The sequence below is a fragment of the Chiloscyllium plagiosum genome, chromosome 24 (assembly GCF_004010195.1).
Source record: "Chiloscyllium plagiosum isolate BGI_BamShark_2017 chromosome 24, ASM401019v2, whole genome shotgun sequence".
Classification (NCBI taxonomy): Eukaryota; Metazoa; Chordata; class Chondrichthyes; order Orectolobiformes; family Hemiscylliidae; genus Chiloscyllium; species Chiloscyllium plagiosum.
This window is the reverse complement of record NC_057733.1, coordinates 9,395,908-9,418,937: the sequence shown is the minus strand read 5'-3', so window position 1 is coordinate 9,418,937 and position 23,030 is coordinate 9,395,908. Positions and strand designations below refer to the sequence as shown.

General features: G+C 42.4%; 2 protein-coding genes across 7 annotated transcripts in view; one reads left to right on the top strand and one right to left on the bottom strand.

Annotated features, from left to right (window-relative positions):
• LOC122562016 (protein NATD1-like) overlaps positions 1-11,403 on the bottom strand; it is a 31,200-nt gene extending 19,797 nt beyond the window's left edge. For 3 of the 6 annotated variants that reach the window (XR_006315187.1, XR_006315188.1, XM_043714415.1), the window contains exons 1-2: positions 11,204-11,403; positions 9,333-9,395 (exon numbers count right to left, since the gene is read on the bottom strand). Coding sequence is in view for 1 of the 6 variants with exons in the window: in XM_043714415.1 (XP_043570350.1) it covers positions 9,333-9,395; positions 11,204-11,342 (202 nt within the window). In the remaining 5 variants the exon portion in view is untranslated. Of the gene's footprint in view, positions 1-9,332; positions 9,396-10,303; positions 10,805-11,203 lie in introns of those variants that run through there. The other 3 variants (XR_006315190.1, XR_006315191.1, XR_006315189.1) reach the window with 3 other exon arrangements.
• On the top strand, positions 11,315-12,172 carry LOC122562339 (vegetative cell wall protein gp1-like). The gene has a single exon (XM_043715215.1). The coding sequence runs from the start codon at positions 11,684-11,686 to the stop codon at positions 12,170-12,172; it is 489 nt and encodes a 162-aa protein (XP_043571150.1). The 5' UTR covers positions 11,315-11,683.
• The last annotated feature ends 10,858 nt before the right edge of the window (positions 12,173-23,030 follow it).

The window sequence follows — 23,030 nt, the reverse complement described above, 5'->3', positions numbered from 1 at the left end:
GAGAGGTTGACTGAGCTCGGACTTTTTTCATTGGAGAAAAGGAGGAGAAGAGGGAACCTAATTGAGGTATACAAGGTAATGAGAGGCAAAGATAGAGTCGATAGCCAGAGACTATTTCCCAGGGCAGAAATGACTAACATGAGGGGTCATAGTTTTAAGCTGGTTGGAGGAAAGTATAGAGGGGATGTCAGAGGCGGGTTCTTTACACAGAGATTTGTGAGAGCATGGAATGCGTTGCCAGCAGCAGTTGTGGAGGCAGGGTCATTGGGGACATTTAAGAGACTCCTCAACATACATATGGTCACAGAAAATTGAGGGTGCATACATGAGGATCAGTGGTCGGCACAACATCGTGGGCTGAAGGGCCTGTTTTGTGCTATACTGTTCTATGTTCTATGTTCTATTATTTCTCATCATTTTGACCTGCAGCTTCCATATTTAGAAAAAGTAATTTGGCAACAAGTACATCGCAAAAGACTTGTATATAAAAAATGATACCATTGTATTTAAATAGAATAAAGGCATGGCCACCAGTTGCTGAAATATTGGTGAATGCAGAAGGTCAGAATCAAAGGAGCAGAGAGATCGCATGCATGCTTGGGTGGTTTGAGGTTAACACTAGAGGAAATTGCAGAGCTATAGATTTAAGGATTTAAGCAAGCAGTGAAAGCTAGAAGAGGGCATATTCAGGGGTCACCAAACAGCAGCATCTCAAGGTAATGTACAAAAGGGTGATGATGGATAGATTATTGAGGTCTCCAGCATTGAAGTGGCAGGAAGGGAAGTCGTTGCTGGGAATTCTGTGTTGATCCATTTATATGCATTTTATTGCATTGGTGTTGGTCAGAAGCAAACTGAATTCTAGTTAGTGACGTAAGGTTTATTTTTAGCATAAAACTGTCACATCACAAAACTTTGCTTCCCATCAACTGTTCTCTATTATATGTATAAAATGTGAAGTACATTTCAAAATAATTCCCAAACAACCAATAATGTGCATTTTGTAAGCTTACTTTTTTAAATGGCTTAACATCAGCAATAAGTTGGACAGTCTTATCAGTTGTTCGCTAACTTTAATTACAGTTTGAATGCCAATGACAAAGTTAAATATTAGCATGAATGTGGAGAACCAAGGTTACAAAGAGATCTTGATCAATTGGTTCAATGGGCTGAGGAGTGGCAGATGGAGTTTAATTTGGATAAATGTGAGATATTGAATTTTGGTAAAACAAACAAAGGTAGGACTTAGTCAATTAATTTTAGGGCACTGGATAGTGTTGCAGAACAAAGAGACCTAGGTGTTCAGGTACATAATAAGTAGACAGGTGGTTAAGAAGGCAGTTAGCATAGATTTATAGTGTGCAAACATGCCATTAGCCCAAGTCCACACTGACCGTCCAAACAGTATCCCACCCAACCCCAATCCCCTATTACTCAACATTTCCCCTGACTAAAGCAACTAGCCTACACACGCCTGGACACTATGGACAATTTAGCATGGCCAATTCACCAAGCCAGCACATCTTTGGACTGTGGGAGGAAACCGGAATACCCAGAGGAGACCCACGCAGACATAGGGAGAATGTGCAAACTCCACACAGTCGCCCGAGGCAGGAATCGAGCCCGGGTTAGCTTTATTGCTCAGATCTGTGTGTATAGGAGCTGGGATGTCATGCTGAGGTTGTACAGGACAATGGTGAGGCCTCTTCCAGAGTACTACGTACAGCTCTTGGTGCCCTGCGACAGGATATATATTAATAATTGGAGAGGGTGAATAGATCTACCAGGATGTTGTCGGGAATGGAGAGCTTTAGGTATAAAATAGGGTGGACAGACTGGGACTTTTTCACTGGAGCATAGGAAGTTGAGGGCTGACCTTATAAAGATTTTTAAAATCATGAGGTGCATAGATAAGATGAATAGCAAGGGTCTTTTCACTAGGGTGTGGGAGTTCAAAACTAGGGGGCACATTTTTAAAAGGACAGTGGAGTAAGTTTGAAAAAGGACATAAAGGGCAACTTTTTTAAAAAAGCAGGGTAGTTGGTGTGTGGAATGAACTGCCAGAGGAAGTGGTGGGATGTAAGTACATGAATAGGAAGCGTTGAGGGATATGGGCCAAATGCAGGCAAGTGGGACTAGTTTAGTTTAAGAACATGGTAAGTATAGCCTAATTGGACCGAAGGATCTGTTTCCATGCTGTATTACTTTAAGAGAAAGAGCGGGAGAAGAAATATTGGTTCTTGCTCATGAAGCCTTTTTAATAATCTTGAGTCAGAAGGATAGAAAAATGTAACAAATATATATTCAGAATTACCAAACATGGGGGTTATGAAGGAATCTGGCAGGTGAAAATAGCAGGGACGAATACAGAAAGATATAAACAACATTAAATTAGGAAATATCCTAAAAGAGGGGTCATATTGAGGAAAATAATAATGGTAAAGAGGTCCTAAATTGTGTATACATCAAATGGAACTAATAAGGTTAGTGGGTTAGAAGCACACATTGTCATATGGTTATATTAACAGAACCATAGCCCAAACAAGGTCATAAATACATTCATAGTAGTCATGGCTACCAAGTACTAAATCCGGATACAACATGACTTTAGGATTAATCTATTTTGTTTAAGACTAAAAATCTGAGGGGGGAAGTTATTATACAGGCTATACCAGCATTTAAAAGTACATAGGTGAATAAATTTGCCAACAAGTTTCAAATATACATTCCAAAGATAGAGCAGTAATACTAGGAGACTTTAATTATCCCATTAGAGACAGGGTTAAAGACATTGCCAAAGGTAAGAAAGGTGAGAAATTTCTGGTATGTGCATGGAAGAACTTTCGCAATAAAAGTGTCTTTAAATCCAGTCAAGTCCAGTTGCCTTGGGAGTCCTCAACATTGAATTTGGACCCCATGACATCTCATGGTGTCAGGTTAAACATGCAAAAGAAACTTTTTGATGAATACCACGCACTGAAATCCCTCAGTATGAATCAAAAGCCCTCCATATTGAGTGACACTTGGTGGAAGTACTGAGGGTGGTAAGGGTGCAGAATATATTCTGGGGGGTTTCAGTGTACACTACCAAGCAGCAATACTGACTGAGCTGGTCAGGTCCTAAAGGACTTAGCTGCTAGACTGTATCTGCAGCAGGTGTTGAGGGAACCAACAAGATAGAAAAACAGACTCGGCCTCATCCTCACCAATCTGGCTGCTGCAGAGGTCTGTATGAAAATTCAGTAAGAGCAACCACCACACAGTCTTTGTTGAGATGAAGTACCATCTTCACAGTGAGGTACAGACTTTGAAAAGATCTAGCAACTCAAGACCAGGCGTTCCATCAGGTGCTGTGGACCATCAACAACAGCAGAATTGTACGCCAACACAATCTGCAACCTCATGGCCCAGCACATCCTGACTCAACCATTGCTGTCAAGTCAGGAGGATCAACCTCTCAATGGAAAGTTCAGCAGGGCATACCAGGAGCAGTACCAGGCTTCCTACACAAACTATCAACCTAGTGAACCTACCAAAACAAAAATAAAGGACTACTTGATTACCAAACAGCATAAGCCATGCCACAACCAACAGATCAGATCTAAGCTCTGCAGTCCTGTCACATCCGCGTGGGCGGCACGGTGGCACAGTGGTTAGCACTGCTGCCTCACAGCGCCTGAGACCCGGGTTCAATTCCCACCTCAGGCGACTGACTGTGTGGAGTTTGCACATTCTCCCCGTGTCTGCGTGGGTTTCCTCCGGGTGCTCCGGTTTCCTCCCACAATCCAAATATGTGCAGGTTAGGTGAATTGACCATGTTAAATTGCCCGTAGAGTTAGGTAATGGGTAAATATAGGGGTATGGGTGGGTTGCGCTTCGGCGGGTCGATGTGGACTTGTTGGGCCGAAGGGCCTGTTTCCACACTGTAATGTAATCTAATCTAATTTAATCCTGTTGTGAATGGCGGTAGACAGTTAAACAACCCATTGGGGGAAAAGGCTCCTCAAATATTGTCATCCTCAATAATGGAAGAGCCAAGATATGGTTGAAGCATTCATAACAATTTTCAGCCAAAAGAGCTGAGTGGATGATCCATCTCAGTCTCCTCCAGTAGTCTCTCGCATCACAGATACCATCTTCAGCCAATTTGATTCACTCCACATGATACCAAGAAACAGTTGGGAAGCACTGGACACTGCAAAGGCTATGGGCCCTGACACCATTCCTGCAATAGTACCGAAATCTTATTCTCCAGAACTTGCCACACCCCTAGGCGAGCTGTTCCAATACAGCTATAATATTAACAACTGCCTGACAACGTGGAAAATTCATTTTAAAAGCATGCAGTGTTTGGACTGGAATAAATAAGTTACGCACCCAATTCGAATTTGCTGCTGTTTCACTTCCTCATCACATCATTGCACCTTGTTGGTTCATGTTGTTTTATGTCATTGTTTCATATAGTCATGTGACCCAATTCGTGCTATTCTGAATTAGTCCTGGGTGAAGCACTTGAAGTGTTCATGGTCGAGAGTGTTGTGCTGGAAAAGCATAGCAGGTCAGGCAGCATCTGAGGAGCAGAAGAATTGATGTTTCGCGCATAAGCCCTTCGTCTCTCCAGCATCTGCAGTCCTCACTTTCTCCTGGTGAAGTATTCATGATTGAGTTTTAGAAGAACTCAAGTAAATGTGCTAAAAATGTGTACACTTACTAAAAGTGATTATTTTTACGTGACAAGTTGAAATCTGGATTGTTCATTTCTATGACGACCCATTTCTTGACTGTACAAGCTAATGGAGCCTGAGGTATATCTGGTGCAGAAGATGAGCCACTTTAAAGACTTGAAAGAGAGAGGGAGAGAGAGAGAGGGAGAGGGAAAGAGAGACACACACACACACACACAAAGCATTTTCTTGCAGACAGTACACAGGTAAATTTGCGTTTCATGTCCCTTGTTTATTTGAAATACTAGATGGAATGATTACTCTTCATGAGTAGATTCTGCAACATTCTGATTTATTTGAGCCCCAGTTCTTGCCCTGTGCAACTCTACTACAGGTGAGATAGAGGGATTATTTTAAAACCAGTGACAGAGTATATTATTGAAACACTAATCACTCAAAGGCACCTTCGCCGAAATTATTTCAACATATACTTGAGATGTTTCTTCCTGGATCAATTATTTCCGCCAACACATGGTGACTGACCAAAATAGAAGAAGGTTCGTTCGGGGAGGTATCAAACATAGACTTCATCAGTAAAATGCAGAGGCAAATGAAAAAACTTCAAAACAATTCATCTAACTGAATATTCAAGCAACAAATGCCTGACATACACACTGAAGATTTTGCACTGGACTTATCACCCATTTCAAAAACTCATCAAACTGGAGTGGAGCAGGAATACAAGGGAGTACCTACGAAGTGAGAAACTTCAGTTTTATCTCATTTGAATTCATGCAATATTTTGTTGAAAAGTAATGTTTTATTTTACTTTTCAAGTTCTTATCCAGGAATGCACAATACTGCACATATATAGCACTATACTTCACCCTGTATATCTGTTTTACAAACAAGGAATAAAGGGTAGGCCACTTGGATCTTTGAGTCACCTCCGCCATTCAAGATCATTGTTGATCTGAACTTAATCTCAACCTTAGATTCCTGCGTATTTCTGATAATCATTCATCCTTATGCTAATCAAGAATCTACCTCTGCCTTAAAAAATTCAAAGTTTCAGCATCCAATATCTTTTGAGGCAAAGAAGACACACAACCTTTTGGAGAGAGAAAAATGTTTCCTTATCTCGGTTTTAAAATGGGCAACCCCTTATTTTAAACTATGACCCCTACTTTTAGATTCTCTCACAAGAGGAAACATTCCTTTGGTATCTGCACATTCAAGTCCCCTCAGGATCCCATGTGCTTCGAAACACCACAGATACCAGCCCTAACCATGTTTCACCTTTCATCACACGACAATCCACATCTTCCAGGACTCAGTCTGGTAAACCCTCACTGAACTATTTCCAACGGGTTAACATCCTTCCATATCTACAGGGAGCTGTGCTGTATGCAATATTCCAGATGTGGTCTCACCAATCCCCTGTAAAACTCAAATCTGATCTCCCTACTCTTGCATTTAATTCCCCTTGCTTTCCTGATTATTTGTTGTACAGCATATTAACCTTCTGCCTGTTTTCTAAAGGAACCCAACTGCAGTTTTAACATAGAATCCTATAGGCGTCGATTATTAAAATCACAATTTTCAAGAATGGACTGATAATCTTACATAAGAAATTTCTATAATTGGCTATGCTTTTCTGCACCACACGCAGTCTCAAATGTCAAATCCTGCACCAATTCACAGTATTATGCAGCATTCTGGTTAGTATTTGAATTATTGAAATTTCCACAACAGGCACTTGGCTAGAACTATTAATGTTCCCTTTAAACCTCCATTGTTTCTTTAAACGCACAATTCTTTTAAGTATTGTGTGCAGTCATCATACAGCTGAGATATGCAGAACATCAATATAACTACATTGCAGTATAGCTTCCAAGCTGTTGCACAGTGTCAAGTGCAGTGTTTAGCAGACAACCATTGTCTAGCACATTATGGGCATTGAAGACAAAGGTAACCTGCCTTTTGTCAATACTACAGGCATATCAGGTCTGTTACATGCTGGATAAAACACTAGTTCTTCATGACTTGCAGTTTGAAAACAGTCCCACGAATTTCACTTCCTTTATTTGGTTCTAACTCTTCATTAGCCTCCTGAAAGACATCATCACCCAATGGCAATTTATGCTTTTCTGCAGTCGGTGGTCGGTCTAAACTGGTGTTTCACACAAAATACCAAAGATTAGTCAGACAATTCTTCCATAACAACTGATGGTATCCACTCTCAAAATCTAGTGAATTCTTGATGAATTATATATGCTCATAACATCACAACCAATTAGAGGGATATCCACTTCTTGTTGGACACCAGCATATCCATCAAAAGATGAAAGGTTACCCACTTGGCCATAGATAAAAGCTACCTCTATTGAAACAAACAAATTAGCAGCATGGTCAAGATGAGGCCCACTTAGGGGCCCCCACCAGATTCAACAGCAAGCAGGCTACCCTTCACCTCTATCATTCTCTGTGAAACGAGTGCTGGTCACCTTCAAACACATAGGAAGGCAGGGAATAAAATTATAATTTAACTTAAAATGGTGCCCTATAATTAACCTGCACTCCATTTAGTATTTTACATACCTTTAAAAAGGACCACATTCATTCACTTGCTTTCAGAAAAGGTTAATTGTTTCTTTGTCCACAGATCCTGCTAGACCTGCATTTCATGATTCAATTTCAATTTTCACCTTTAGTATTTTGCTTTTGTGTTAGTGCTTAATTCAGCACAACATTTCTTCCAAGAACATCCACATTAAAAAAAGTTCCATTCATTATTTCTTCAAAGGGATCCCTCTTATCACATTCACTTTTTCATTATTTTAAATTGACCTTCTTTTGTTTGATTGCGTCTCCACCAAACATCACTTTAGAGCTACATCTTCCTCAGCAACGGTCTTCAGCTCAGAGTTATTCCACTTGGATTCCAACCAAAATTCTACCCGACATGTTTTGAGTCCACCCATGATTATAGGTATTTCTGAGACATACACTTTCCTCAAACCACTGTTCTTCCCATATTGCAAGATTCATATTCAGTGCCACATGCATGCTCTCTCAATGTCTCTCTTCAGTCGTATCAACTCACTATCTCAAAGCTTTCCTGATTCACAGCTTCATTTCATCCAATGCAATGGAACTTGCAGTTTCAAAACTAAATGAGAAATGAAAACCAAGGAAATAAACTGATTCCTCCTATTTTCTAAGGAATAGAAGACTAAGACTGAGATTGGAAACCAAAACTCCTGCAAAGATTGAAATTGGTTGAAACTATGTTAAAGAACATGAGCCAGCAAAGCTGAGATGATAATCCTAATATCTGTGCAGAAGGATACCAGATCCAGAAGCTGAGAATTGGCAAATATATTATTGCTATAGTTTTTTTTTCCTGATACTTGAACATAATATTAAGGGATCTACATCATCCAGATAATTACGGCAAAGTGGAATTGAGGAGATGCTGCTGACACGTGCCGTTTTTGCTGTGGACGATGCACACAAATCTTAGTTAAATTATGCACGGGTATTGCCAGAAGACTACACTGCACCCTGGAAGAAGAGGTGATGAAATTGTTTCAGAGCAATACAAAATTTTAAAAGCGAAGGAGATTGATGGAATATATGCTAAGTAGATTGCCAAGCCAATGCTTAAGCTCTGTCTTAGTTGTATCTACCATAATTTATAGTTTATAACCAACCACAATTTTCATATTAATTCATGCTTAACATATATTGATTCTGGATTTCAGTACAGGTGGTCCCATAAACCAGTATTTAATGTTTGATTTTTGTTTTAAACCACAGAATTTCATGGCTTCACTTCTTCGGTAAAAGCATTTCATATTTTTGCATTTCTTCTTTTTAAAAGGTTACTGCTTTTAACCAAGATCATAACACCAATGCCTTAAAAATCTTTTTATCTTCCTTAGTTACTAGCTCCAACAACTCATGGCTACCAAGACACCTTCAGGTCTCTCATTCCCCTCACTTCACATTGGCTTCATCACATCTTCTATTGTTACCTCTTGCCATGTATTAATGATAGTCTCCAACCCTATTCCTCTTTCTGACCTTCAATGATCAATCCTCAGTAAAAGACTCAGCTTTGTCCCTTTCCTCCCCAGAACAATGAATAGACAGAGTTCTTCAGCCAAATTCCTGATCCCTTTGGCCTACAAGTTTTCTCCTACTGCAGCATGGGCACATTCACTCATTTCTAGTAGTCTCACACCAACTGGACACCACCCTCCTTCCTGGTCTTGATCTTTTCAGTTCTCAGTAACCGTCTTGATCTCACTGCTTCCATCATTCATTCCAACCTGCCATCCTATGAACTTGCTGCACTCAATTGTCTCAAGTCCAACCTATTGTAATGAAAGGTCATGAAAATGGAAAGTTAAACGTTTCTCTTTTCATGATGCTACCAGGTTTTCCAGCATTTTCTGTTTTTATTTCAGCATTTCCATTCTTTACATCTCCTTCCTCTGGATCAACTTTGTGGCATTCATCCGCAGTACATCTAGGGCTCATCAAATGGCACATTATAGTGGCAAAAGAGTGAAATATTAGCCGATGTTGATGTGCTGTTCTGGTGATTGCAGTATACTGGAAACATCCCTTATGTAGGTGCCTTGGTCTTTGTACATGTACTTGGTATAGTAGAGGCAGCTTGTGAGTACCTTCTGATGCAATGGTGTGAACAGTTCTGATCGTCTGTGGAGAACAAACAAGAATATAGATTGAGTTACTCAAGAGGCAATTATGTTGGAATCCAGTGTCATACACAAAATAGGAGGAATTTCTGTGAAGAGAACTGAGATTCCAACTCGTCCAATAATACTTTGGAACTTAGGCACAAAAGCCAAATAGCCTTTCATGGCTGTTCAACCCATATCAACCCCATCCATATCCTGATCATAAAAAGAAAACTCTTACTTTCAGTACTGAAAGTTCCAAATGAACCTGAACTCACAGCCTTTTGGTGGTTGGGAAAGTGGGCAGAAAAGAATTCCAAAATTCTATTATTCTTTTACTGGAAGAGTGTTTCCTAATTTAGTTGCTCTATACCTTAACCCTATTTTAAGATTGTGATATCTCAATCTTGATTCCCTTCGCCCATCAGCAGGGATAGTTTCTGTTGGAGCCTTTTCACATTTTAAACATCTAGATCAGATCATCCCTCAATTTTTTTTAGATTAGATTACATTACAGTGTGGAAACAGGCCCTTCGGCCCAACAAGTCCACACCGACCCGCCGAAGCGCAACCCACCCACACCCCTACATTTACCCCTTACCTAACACTACGGGCAATTTAGCATGGCCAATTCACCTGACCTGCACATCTTTGTGACTGTGGGAGGAAACCGGAGCACCCGGAGGAAACCCACGCAGACACGGGGAGAACGTGGACTGACTCCACACAGTCAGTCGCCTGAGGCGGGAGTTGAACCCGGGTCTCCGGCGCTGTGAGGCAGCAGTGCTAACCACTGTGCCACCGTGCTGCCCAATTTCTGTGTTGAAGGGAACACAAGCCAAGGTTTTGAAATCTGTCCTCAATTTAATGTTGAATTTATACAGTACAACACATAGGGAAGCATAGTATAATAGGAAAAATACTCACTCTTAAGACAACCCATATCTGTCGCTCCCCAATAGCTTCTTCTATGCCAGTACTTCAATGATTATGGTTTATGATAGCAGTCTCATAAACGTGGCAGAATCCTTGTCATGGAACCTTGTCTTGAACTTGCTGCATTGATTCAATTGAGATCCTTGTCCAAATTTGCTTTTTTGCACTTGTTGTTGGAAAAAGGTATCCAGGAGGTAATTATTTCACAATCAATGTCCATTAGACACAATGCTCTTTCAACCATGCTTCTAAAGTATACAATAAATCCACACACATATTAGTAAGTTAAGTTACACAGGTGTGTCAGTTACAACTGCCAGAATTGTTTCTGCACACATTTGCTTGTAAATTGTGTTAATTAGGCCTGCAGTAAGAAGAAAATGTTTGCACAACAAAAATGTGTTGCTGAGAACAAAGTCCAAAGATGTGCAGGTTAGGTGAACTGGCCGTGCTAAATTGCCCAGAGTGTTCAGAGATGTGTAAGTGAGTGAACTAGTCATGGGAAATGTAATCAAATAGAGGATGGGTTTGGGTGGGATACTCTTCGGAGGGTCAGTGTAGACTTGTTAGGCCAAATGGCCTGTTTCCATACTGTAAGGATTCTATGAAAACCCCACAAGGATCTAGAAATGCTTCCGAACGAATGACAACTCAGGAAAGATTGAGACCAGCACAATAAATTGAATAGTGAAAACAGGCGCATGCGCATTGCCGTCATTCTTGTCGGAAGCCCGCTGGAGTTTGCGCAGTAGACTCTTTATGATATATTCAGGCTCCGGGGTAGGGTGGCTGGGGCCCCGGCCCAGGTCGATGGAAGGATTACAGCCGGAGGCGTACAGTGTCCTCGCTGCTGCCTCGTGTTCGGAGGTTCCTTCTGTTTATCTTACTTACCGTCCAACTTAATAGAGAACTGATGGTTTGCCCGGTCATGTTTGATAGTTGGATGAGTGGAAGTGGACGCGCTTGTCCCTGGGCGGGAGATACTCTTGGACATAACCGGCCAGTGTTTTAACAGCGACCTCCCGGACATCGCCGCCGCCTAGAACTTTCCACCGCGCGAGGCGGCGTTCTGCCGGCACGTGGTGCCCCTTGTGGGAGCGCTCGGTAATTGCGGCAAGAGGGCGCCACCTGCCCCCAGTGACACCATCACCCGCCAATGGTCCCCAACCGCCCCCAGTGACACCATCACCCGCCAGTGGTCCCCAACCGCCCCCAGTGACACCATCACCCGCCAGTGGTCCCCAACCGCCCCCAGTGTCACCATCACCCGCCAATGGTCCCCAACCGCCCCCAGTGACACCATCACCCGCCCGTGGTCCCCAACCGCCCCCAGTGTCACCATCAACCGCCCGTGGTCCCCAACCGCCCCCAATGTCACCATCAACCGCCCGTGGTGTCCAACCACCCCCAGTGTCTCCATCACCCGCCCGTGGTCCTCAACCGGCCCCAGTGTCTCCATCACCCGCCCGTGGTCTCCAACCACCCCCAGTGTCACCATCACCCGCCCGTGGTCCCCAACCGCCCCCAGTGTCACCATCACCTGCCCCTGGTCCCCAACTGCCCCCAGTGACACCATCACCCGCCCATGGTCCTCAGTGGTACCATCACCCTGCCCATGGTTCCCAACTGCCCCCAGTTTCACCATCACCTGTCCAGTATCCACAAGTGTCCCCCATGTCACTGTCCCTAACTGCCTCCAGTGTCCCCAACTGTCCTCAGTGTTCTCAACTGCCCCCTTTGTCACTGTCCCTGCCCAGTATCCACAACTACCCCCAGTGTCACAGTCCCAGCTCAGTTTCCCTAACTGCCTCCAGTGTCACCATCCTCACCCAGTGTCACCATATATTCCTGTTAGGGTGAAAAAGGGCTGGTAGGTATACGGAATGCTGGATGACTAAAGAAATTCAGGGTTTGGTTAGGAAAAAGAAGGAAGGATATGTCAGGTATAGATAGGATAGATTGAGTGAATCCTTAGAAGAGTATAAAGGCAGTAGGAATGTACTTAAGAGGGAAATCAGGAGGGCAAAAAGGAGACATGAGATAATTATGGCAAATATAGTTAAGGAGAATCCAAAGGTGTTTTACAAATACATTTAAGGGCAAAAGAGTAACTAGGGAGACAATAGGGCCCCTCAAAAATCAGCTCCTTTGTGTGGAGCTGCAGGAAATGGGGGAGATACTAAATGAGTATTTTGTATAAAAGTGGTTTAATTCACAGGATCTGATCAGGTTACCCTAGAACTCTGTGCGAAGCTAGGGAAGTGATTGCTGCATCCCTTGCTGAGATATTTGTAGCATCGATACTCACAGGCGAGGTGCCGGAGGACTGGAGGTTGGCTAACGTGGTACCACTGTTTAAGAAAGGTGGTAAGGACAAGCCAGGGAACTATAGACCAGTGAGCCTGACGTCGGTGTTGGGCACGTTGTTGGAGGGAACCCTGAGGGACAGGATGTACATGTATTTGGAAAGGCAAGGACTGATTAGGGATAGTTAACATGGCTTTGTGTGTGGGAAATCATGCCTCACAAACTTGATTGAGTTTTTTGAACAAGTAACAAAGAGGATTGTGAGGGCAAAGCGGTAGACATGATCTGTATGGACTTCAGTAAGGCGTTCGACAAAGTTGAAGTTGGGAAGTTCGACAAAGTTGGGAGACTGGTTAGCGAGGTTGGTCTCATGGAATAGAGGGAGAACTAGCCATTTGGATACAGAACTGGCTCAAAAGTACAAGATAGAGGGTGGTGGTGGAGGAGGGTTGTTTTTCAGACTGGAGGCCTGTGACCAGTGGAGTGCCACAAAGATCGGTGCTGGGTCCACTACGTTTTGTCATTTTTGTAAATGATTTGGATGTGAACATAAGACGTATAGTTAGTAAGTTTGTAGATGAAACTAAAATTGGAGGTGTAATGGACAGCAAAGAAGGTTACCTCAGATTACAATGGGATCTTGATCAGAAGGTCAATGGGCTGAGGAGTGGCAGATGGAGTTTAATTTAGATAAATGTGATGTGCGGTATTTTGGAAAAGCAAGTCCTGCCCTGATTATTATACTTAACAGTAAGGTCCTTGGGAGTGTTGCTGAACAGAGACCTTGGAGTGCAGGTTTTTTAACTCCTTGAGAGTTTACTGCAGGTTGATAGGATAGTGAAGAATGTGTTTGGTATGCTTTCCTTTATTGGTCAGAGTATTTGAGTACAGGAGGTGGGAGGTCATGTTGCAGCTGTATAGGACATTGGTTAGGCCACTGTTGGAATATTGCGTGCAGTTCTGGTAGTTGTCCTATCGGAAAGATGTTGTGAAATGTGAAAGGGTTCAGAAAAGAATTACGAGGATATTGCCAGTGTTGGAGAATTTGAGCCATAGGGAGAGTTTGAATAGGCTAGGGCTGTTTTTCCCTGGAGTGTTGGAGGCCGAAGGGTGATCTGATAGAGGTTTATAAAATCATGACTACATTGGGTTGGGATAAGTTGGACCAAAGGATCTGTTTCCGTGCTGTATATCTCTCTGACTATCTTACTGCCCTGCGTGTCACCGTCCCAGCTCAGTGTCCCCAACCGCCCCCAGTGTCACCGTCCCTGCCCGGTATCCCCGACCGTCCCCACTGTCGCTGTCCCCACCCGGTATCCCTTACTGCCCCCAGTGTCACCGGTCGCTGTACCCCCCATCCCCTACTGCTCTCAGTGTCACTGTTATGAAGAGTTTGTACCCGATGTTCTGTGAGAATCATCAGGAGACACAGAAAATTCTTCACTAAGTTAAACTTTGCAAACCAAACCTGTGAGAATTAGAAAATGGCAATATTTTGGGGCTCGATATTTTTATACCCCTCTAGTACTTGTGCTTACCTTGTGTTATTAGCATAACCAATCATATTAACTCATATTGTCTTTCTAAACTAATCATCTTCTGCCACAGTGGTCTTCTACTTTACACTTAACCTTATCACACTACACCCCCATTGTCTTTAGCATTAGCTCATCTATCACGTGATTTGACTAGCCTATCATATTGTGCAAACTATTATCTTCAGCATTAGCTCATCTGTCACATGAATCCATGCATTGCTCCATTAATTCAGTTAGACAATTGCCAAATTAATTTCCATATCACCATCTCAGCTCAGTGTCCCCAATTGCCCCCAGTGTCACGGTCCCACCCACTGTACCAACTGCCCCCAGTCTCACCATCCCCACCCAGAATTTCCGACTGCTCTCAGTGTGTCTGTCCCCATTCATTATCTCCAACTGCCCCCAGCCTCACCATCCCCACCCAATATCTCCGACTGCTCTGTGTGTCCGTCCCCTCCCAGTATCTCCAACTGCCCCCAGCCTCACCGTCCCCACCCAGTATCTCCAACTGCCCCCAGCCTCACCGTCCCCACCCAGTATCTCCAACTGCCCCCAGCCTCACCGTCCCCACCCAGTACCTCCGACTGCTCTCAGTGTGTCCGTCCCCACTCAGTATCTCCCACTGCTCTGTGTCCATCCCCACCCAGTATCTCCAACTGCTGTCAGTGTCACCGTCCCCTCCCAGTATCCCCAACTGCTCTCAGTGTGTCCGTCCCCACTCATTATCTCCAACTGCCCCCAGCCTCACTGTCCCCACCCTGTATCTCTGACTGCTCTCAGTGTCACCGTCCCCACCCAGTATCTCCGACTGCCCCCAGCCTCACCGTCTCCACCCAGTATCTCTGACTGCTCTCAGTGTCACGTCCCCACCCAGTATCTCCGACTGCTCTCAGTGTGTCTGTTCCTTCCTAGTATCTCCAACTGCCCCCAGCCTCACCATCCCCACCCAGTATCTCCGACTGCTCTCAGTGTCACCGTCCCCACCCAGTATCTCCAACTGCCCCCAGCCTCACTGTCCCCACCCAGTATCTCTGACTGCTCTCAGTGTCACCGTCCCCGCCCAGTATTTCCTATTGCCCACAGTGTCACTATCCCAGCTCATTCTGCCCAAAGCCCAATACACCTCCCAAGCTAGCTCAATCTCCTCCTTCAACCCAAACCCTCCCAACTCAGTCCAACCTGCTTCCCTGCCACCCCACCACGCAACTCACACCAATCCCTTTCCCCCAAACTCGGCCCCGTCTCCTCCCTCGACCAGAATCCAACCAAACCTAAATCACACCTTTCATTCAAAACTGAGTCTCCTCCTCAATTCAGTCCAAACTCCCCAGATTACCCTAATCTCATCCTCAAGCCAAACTTGTCACCCCCCAACACAACTCAATCTCATCCCAAAACCTCCCCACAACCTGAAAAGTTCACCAAATTCTCATCCCAACATACCTGCAATTCAGCCCAGTCTTCTCCCCCAAACTGAGCACAATCTCATACCTCAACCTGAATCCTCCCCAGAACTCAGCCCATTCACCTCCCCTTAAACCCAGATTCTCCATCCAATGCAAATCCTTTTTACTCAACACAACCAAAATGACCATAATGCATCCCCACCCTTCATTTCAAAACCAATCACCCCAACCTATTGCCAACTCAATGTCTCTACTCAACCTTTCCCCCCCTAAAATCAATCCCATCACTCTACTTAAATAACTGCAAATGCAACTCCATACCGTTTTGCCCCACCCCTGAAGATAAACGCTCCCAAATCAACTACACCTCTTTACCCAAATACCCAATTCAGTGCAAACCACTCCCAACTGAAACCAAAATCCCCAACTCAACCCCATTCTGCAAAGCAAGTCTCCACAACTCAATCCAAATCCCTACAACCTCATCCCACCCTAAACCCTAACTCCATTCCAACTCAAAACAAATCTCTCAATGCAACCCCCGCTTCAACCAAACCCCATTAACTCAATCCAAACACAATACTAGTGCTGTATCTAAACCTTTCCAACTCAACCCAAGCTCTCCCAACTAAGTCCCCCTCTGCAAAGCTCAACCGAACTCACCCCACCTATCTCAACCCTGCCCCAACTCTTGACCCATCTCTACTCTTTAACTTAAATTCCCTCAACCCTGCCAAAGTCAAACCTACAAACAAAATCCCCAACCCGACTCTTCAATGCAAACTCCTCAAATTGCTTCAACTCATGCCAACCCCTCAACCTAAACAACCGACCAAAATCTTGCTCCAACTAAAATCAACCAATCCCTCATCCCAAGCACCCCCAAGCAAAACTCAATCGCTCCCTCAGTCCAGCTCCTCAAATCTGTCCACACCAACTACTCCATTGCTGCACAAACCACCAACCCAAATACTCAACCTAATCTCCCCAATCATACTGTCACTCAATTCACTCACTGAGGGTTCTTTGTTATGCGGCAAAGATTGAAGTTATAGCTACTTAAGAAAATGTTATAAGGTACATGATTGAGCTGTTCAAACAGATTAAGTGGTTTAATTCAGTCTGTTTGAATTGTAATTTGAGATGAAGAGCAATGGTAGGACAAGGGAATCCACATTTAAAATCCTTCTGTTAATATTTGGATTTTTCTTGGGGTAAAACTCTATGTGGAATTAGCTAATGGAAGAGAATACTGATGCTGACCCTAAGAAAGTGCAAAATATGCCAACTGACATTTGATATTGAGAAATTAATACGAAGGGCAGTGTGTATATCCAGTTGGTCTCAGCGCACCCAAACCTGGAAATTTTTAATCTGGTGACCAGGGATCAGTACAAAAGCATAATATGCTATAAAAATAAATCTACCAGCAAAAAGTATTGGAATAATCAAGAACTCCTTGTACTGTAACATGCACATACTCACATCCATTAAACTGGCATTGGTTATGATTTATCCACAAATTAATTAAGTTTTAAAACAAATTAACAGCATAAAGGTTGAACATTGGGTTCTACTTAGTTCTGCATATGTTGGTGAGTAAATACAACCAAAATATTTCAAAAATTCCTGCATAATATTTAAGTGCCATTTAAAATATTAATTAATGTGAGACCTTTAATATTTTTAATGCAAATCCATTTGGGTAGTAATAGAGTATTAAACATATATTAAGCAAATTGCCTGAGGCAATGTAGTTTCCACAAATTGCCACTAACTATATGTTATTGAATTTTTCATCAATACCAAGTTGGGCTACCTTATTAGTGTAAATCTATAATGTGTATATTGTCTGTTTTATACTATTCCACTGTAATGCCGCAAAAGGAATATCTTTAGTATGTGATTGATTTTGTTAGTTATTATATTTAAGGATTTGCACTACTATAATATTACATTTATGTTTCACATTGTAGAATAGGCAGAAATGGTTGAATGTTTCTTGTTTGTTCGTATGTGGCTTCTGGAAATCACAAATTCCTCATAACAATAAACAATTTATACAACCATTTAAGATAAGGTTGTACTTGCATAGCTTTTAACATTATCAGCTAATTCAGGACATTTAACAGAAGCATTATCAATAATTGACATGTATATTTTCATAATGCAAAAATAGCTTTGCATAACATTCAACAATATTAAGACTTTTTTTTCGTCAAAGCTACTTGAGTAGTTGATGGGAGTTAAACTATGACGATCACTAATATCCCCAATAGATGCAATAGAATTATGAATAAATAATTCATATTTTTGAGTATGCATGAAAATATTTGCATTTATATAATGCATTTCATAGACTTATGACTTTGTGAAGAGCTTTACATTTTGAAATGTACTCATTGTTGTATGTAGGGAAACACAGAAGCTACTTTGCACACAATTCAAGGTCCCACAAATAGCAATGAGCTAATGACCATATCATATCTTAGACAGTTCAGCAGTCCCTCAGCTATATTATGAGCTATGTAAGGACTGAGTCTTTTTAATTTTCTATATTATTAATTGTGAATTGAAATGAGAAAATTAATGTTTAAATGGCTGAAGAATTGCTATATGTTTGGAAGCAAGTAACTTAATGTAAGCACATTTTTAACAGAGGGTAAAAACAAGGACTGCAGATGCTGGAAACCAGAGTCTAGATTAGAGTGGTGCTGGAAAAGCACAGCAGGTCAGGCAGCATTCAAGGAGCAGGAAAATCGAAGTTTCGGGCAAAAGCCCTTCATCAGGAATAGAGGCAGGGTGCCTGCAAGGTGGAGAGATATTTGTTCAAGCAGTGATTAAAGTGTGGCTGTAGATGAACTGGGGCTGAAGGGTTGTGAACAGATGAAAGTTTAGTTGGTCCGAGTAGCCATTTGGTCTGTGGACTAGTGACCAGTTTTCTGTGACAAATGCCTCATACCTGCCAATAATTATGTGATTGGTTCTCAGCTGAACAGATTGGAACTGTGAACAAGATAGGGAGAAGAAAAAAGATCTCTGCCAGCTCAGGAGCTTGCTGTCTCTCTCCTCTTCAGTAGAATACGTTGTGAGCCTTGAGAAAACCAGTTTATCTTTCCTCCAGCAGTTACTGTGAGCTGTGATTTTTTAATTGATAAGCCAAAGACCTTTGCTAAGTGAACCAGCCATCCGGTGCCTCTTGCATCCTGCGCAAGGATTTGGGGAACTTTGCAGCTGAGAAACAGCATTCTGACCAGCACAAGAATCACCTTGGCAACTCTTATGAATAGGGACCACTGAACTACCTTCCCAGTCTTTCCCTGTGTCTACAACACCCATTTTTTCCTGTCTGTTAAGGGAGACTTTGTAAGGCGTTTAAAATTTTGATTTCACCGAGTTATATGCCAATGTTTCATGGAGCTGGAGTCTGATTACTTGGTAATAAATAGTCATTTTCAGTTGCATACAGAAATCACATTTTCTGTCACTCTGGATCTAAAAGAGGTAGTTTGGGAAATTACAGTACAATATATGGATTTTTAAAAATCTTTAACTTGCTGATGACTCTGGGAACAGCAGATTTGACTTCCAGTGTACCACCTTACTGAAACATGACAGCTTTTATGACTAGATTCTAGGTGAGGTTCCCAATCTGTTAAGGTTCTGGACACAACTTGAAACTGTTAAGCTCCTGGGTGGGGAGTGTTGCACTGGATCCCTTTCTCTATTTACCCCACTGCCTTGGTTGGTTGCGACAGGTTTCGTTAAAAGGATTCCCTTCTCATACCAAATCAATTTATGTTTTTAAAGCAGATAACTGAACATTGTAGCTGTTGAAGTCATGGTTACCAGTAGTGTGATGCTGATAGTTGAACAGTCATATTCTTAGCTTTGTAAGCTGATTGAAATTCCAGCATTTGGGGTCAGAAAGATATATTATACTGTTTAATTTTTAACTGATTTGCAGTGCTCAGAGTTAGAGAGTCTTATCTGCAGCAGAGGAGTAACTAACGATAGTTCTTTGACTGTGACCTTAACAGTACTCTCACACTCGAACACAGGCTGGTACACATGAGAGCACTTTGCCCACTAGTCCACCCTTGTAGACTTGAAATATTTTTTAACCCCTGTCATCTTATGTTCTTCAAAGGTAAAAACACAAAATGTGTCTTCAGTATGAAACATAATCCATTGGGGTAGCTTACCTTGAACATGGATTGTCAGTCCCTCATTATCTTTGCAGTCACGATGTAGTGGTCCAGTCTGTTTGAGGTTACTTTGACAGCTTTAGGTGTTACATACTATCGTTCCCATACAGCGGGTTTTATTTTTACACCTGCAGTTAATGTCTCTGGAGCAATCCTCTTTTAAAACAACACATTTTGGAATTAAAGGGATAAAAATGCTCGTAGTATTTTGAGTTTTCAACTTGTCATAATATAGCCTAGGTTTTGAGCTTAAGTCATTTCAATGAACCTAGCACTGTCTCACTCTGAGGCAAGTGTGTTACCACCTGAGTGTAGCTCTAGTAATCTCGTATGCACATGACGTAAGATATAGTAGTAGTAGTAGTTAATTTGCCCCATTGAGTCTGCTCCACCATTCAGTGAGATCATGGCTGAACTGATGATCCTCAACTCCACTTTCCTGCCTTTTCCCCACAATCCTTGGTTCCCTTATTAAAAATGTACCTGTCTTAGCACTAAATATACTTAATGACCCATTCTCGACAGCCTTCTGTGATAAAGAATTCCACACATTTACTCCCTCCAACAGAGAAAAAATCCTCCTCATCTTTGTCTTAAATGAGAAATCCCTACTCTGAGATTATGCATGCAAGATTCTCCCACAAAGGAAGCATCCTTTCTGCATTTACCCAGTCAAGCCAAAAAGAAGCTCAATTAATATATATAACACGTATCAATGCTCTCATACAAAATTGTGTTTCAGTAACTTGATTGAGTGTTTTGAAATGACAGAAGGTTGACGAAGGCAGAGCATAAGATGTCTATATGGACTTCAGCAAGGCATTTGACAAGGTTCGGCATGGTAGACTGGTCAGTAAAGTTAGATCACATGGAATCCAGGAGGAATTAGGCAATTGGATATAAAATTGGCTTGAAGGCAGGAGACATTACGGTGGAACAGACTTGTTTTTCAGAGTGGAGAACTGTAACCAACAGTATACAAGAAGGATGGATGCTGGGTCTGCTGTTTTTCGTCATTTATATAAATGATTTGGATGTGAATTTGGGAGGTATGGTTAGTAAGTTTGCAGGTGACCCTAAAATTGGTGGTGTCAATAGATATGAAGCTGGAAAAGCACAGCAGCTCAAATAGCATCGTAGGAGTAGGAAAGTCAACGTTTCAGGCCGAAATCCTTCATCAGGACTGAGTTGTTTGACCTGCTGTGCTTTACCAGCTTCAAATTTATTGACTCTGGCTTCCAGCGTCTGCTGTCCTTACTGTTTCATAAAATTGGTGGTGTCATGGACAGTGAAGCAGGTTGTCTAAAAATACAATGGGGTCTTGATCACATGGGTTAAAGGGCTAAGGCAGGTGGGGTTTAATTTAGATAAGTGTGGGGTGTTGCATTTTGGTGGGGAGGTGCAGGTGCATAGTTCCTTGAAAATGGATGGTATACAGGATGGTAAAGAAGGCATTTGACACACTTGTTTTCATTGGTCAGTGCGTTGAATATAGAAGTTGGAGCATCATGTTATGGCTGTACAGTACACTGGTGAGACTACTTTTAGAGAACTGCATTCGATTCTGGTCTTCCTTCCAAAGGAAAGATGCTGTGAAACTTCGAAGGTTGCAGAAACATTTACAAGGATGTTGCCATGATTGGAGAATTGGAGCTATAGGGAGATGCTGAATAGGCTGGGGCTTTTTACCCAGGAGCATCAGAGGCTGAGGGGTGACCTTATAAAGGTTTATAAAATCATGAATAGATAGCGACCGTCTTTTTCCCAGGGTAGGGGAGTCGAAAACTAGAGAGCATAGGTTTAAGGTGAGAGGGGAAAGATTTAAAAGGGACCTGAGGGCTAACTTTTTCACTCATACATATGGAATGAGCTGCCAGAGGAAGTGGTGGAGGCATGTATTTTTACAACATTTCAAAGGCATCTGAATGAGTACATGAAGGGTTTAGAGGGGTGTGGGCCAAATGCTGGAACATGGGACCAGAACACTTTAGGATATCAGGTGGAGTTGGACAGAAGGGTCTGTTTCCATGCTGTACAACTCTGACTATTTAATTAATCTATGTTTCTCTGTTCTCCTAAGTAAGTCTGTTTATTTCCTACTCTATTTTTATTGATTCATTTATTGCATATTTCTCTTTGTCCCATATTCATTTCATTTTGGTTTATCTATTTATTTATGCCTCTCAATTTTCTGTCATCACCAATAATAATATTACCATTCAGAGATCTGAAATATTCTGTAAAACCGCAACCCAATTACACCTATTTCCTCTGCCCCTTCTGCCAGTATTAAGTCTCACTGAAATGTAAATGGTGTAAATCAGTCTGAAATGAATGGTTTAACATAATTGGACCAAAACTAATGGCACTTCCGATTTGGCAACATAGAAACTAGGATCAGAAGTAGGCCATTCAGACCTTGGAGCCTACTCTGCCACTCAGTATGATCGTAGCTGATCACCCATCTCAGTACCCTGTTCCCACTTTCTCCTTATACCCTTTGCTCCCTTTAGCATGAAGAACAACATCCAGTTCCTTGAAAACAATCCATGTTTTGGCTTTCTATCAACTGCTTTCTGTTGAAGAGAATTAATCAGCCTCACTATTCTCTTGAAGAATTTTCTCCTTATCTGAGTCCTAAATGGCCAACCCACATTCTTAAACTGTGGCCTCTGATTTTGGACTGCTCAGTGATCAGGAACCTCCTTCCTCTGCTTACCCAGTCTAGTCCTACCAGAATTTTATGGATTTATATGAAAGACCCCTCATTCCTTTAAACTCCTATGAATATAAACCTAACCTATTTAGTCTGTCTTTATACATCAGGTCTGCTATCCCAGGAATCAGACTTGTAAGCCTCTGTTGCACTCACTCCATAGCCAGAAAACCTTTCCACAGATCAGGAGAATCATAGAATCCCTACAGTGCAGAAAGTGGCCATTCAGCCCATTGAACCTGCACTGACCGTCTGAAAAGCATCCCATCCAGAAGTACTACCCCCATCCCAGCGCAGGATTTTTACCACAGCAAACCCACCTAGTCTGCACATCTCTGTGGACTGTGGAAGGAAACTGGAGCACCTGGAGGAAACCCACATAGGCATGGGGAGTATATACAAGCTTCACACAGTCACCCAAGACTGGAACTGAACCTGAGTCCCTGATGCTATGATGTAGCAGTGCTAACCACTGTGTTGCATTTATGCCACTGTCCCGTCCCTACAATACTCCAGATGGGGTCCCACAAAGGTATCCCT

What these genes read in the sequence shown, in the direction of transcription:
- LOC122562339 (XM_043715215.1), top strand. Translation starts at nt 11,684, where the DNA reads ATGTCACCATCAACCGCCCGTGGTGTCCAACCACCCCCAGTGTCTCCA.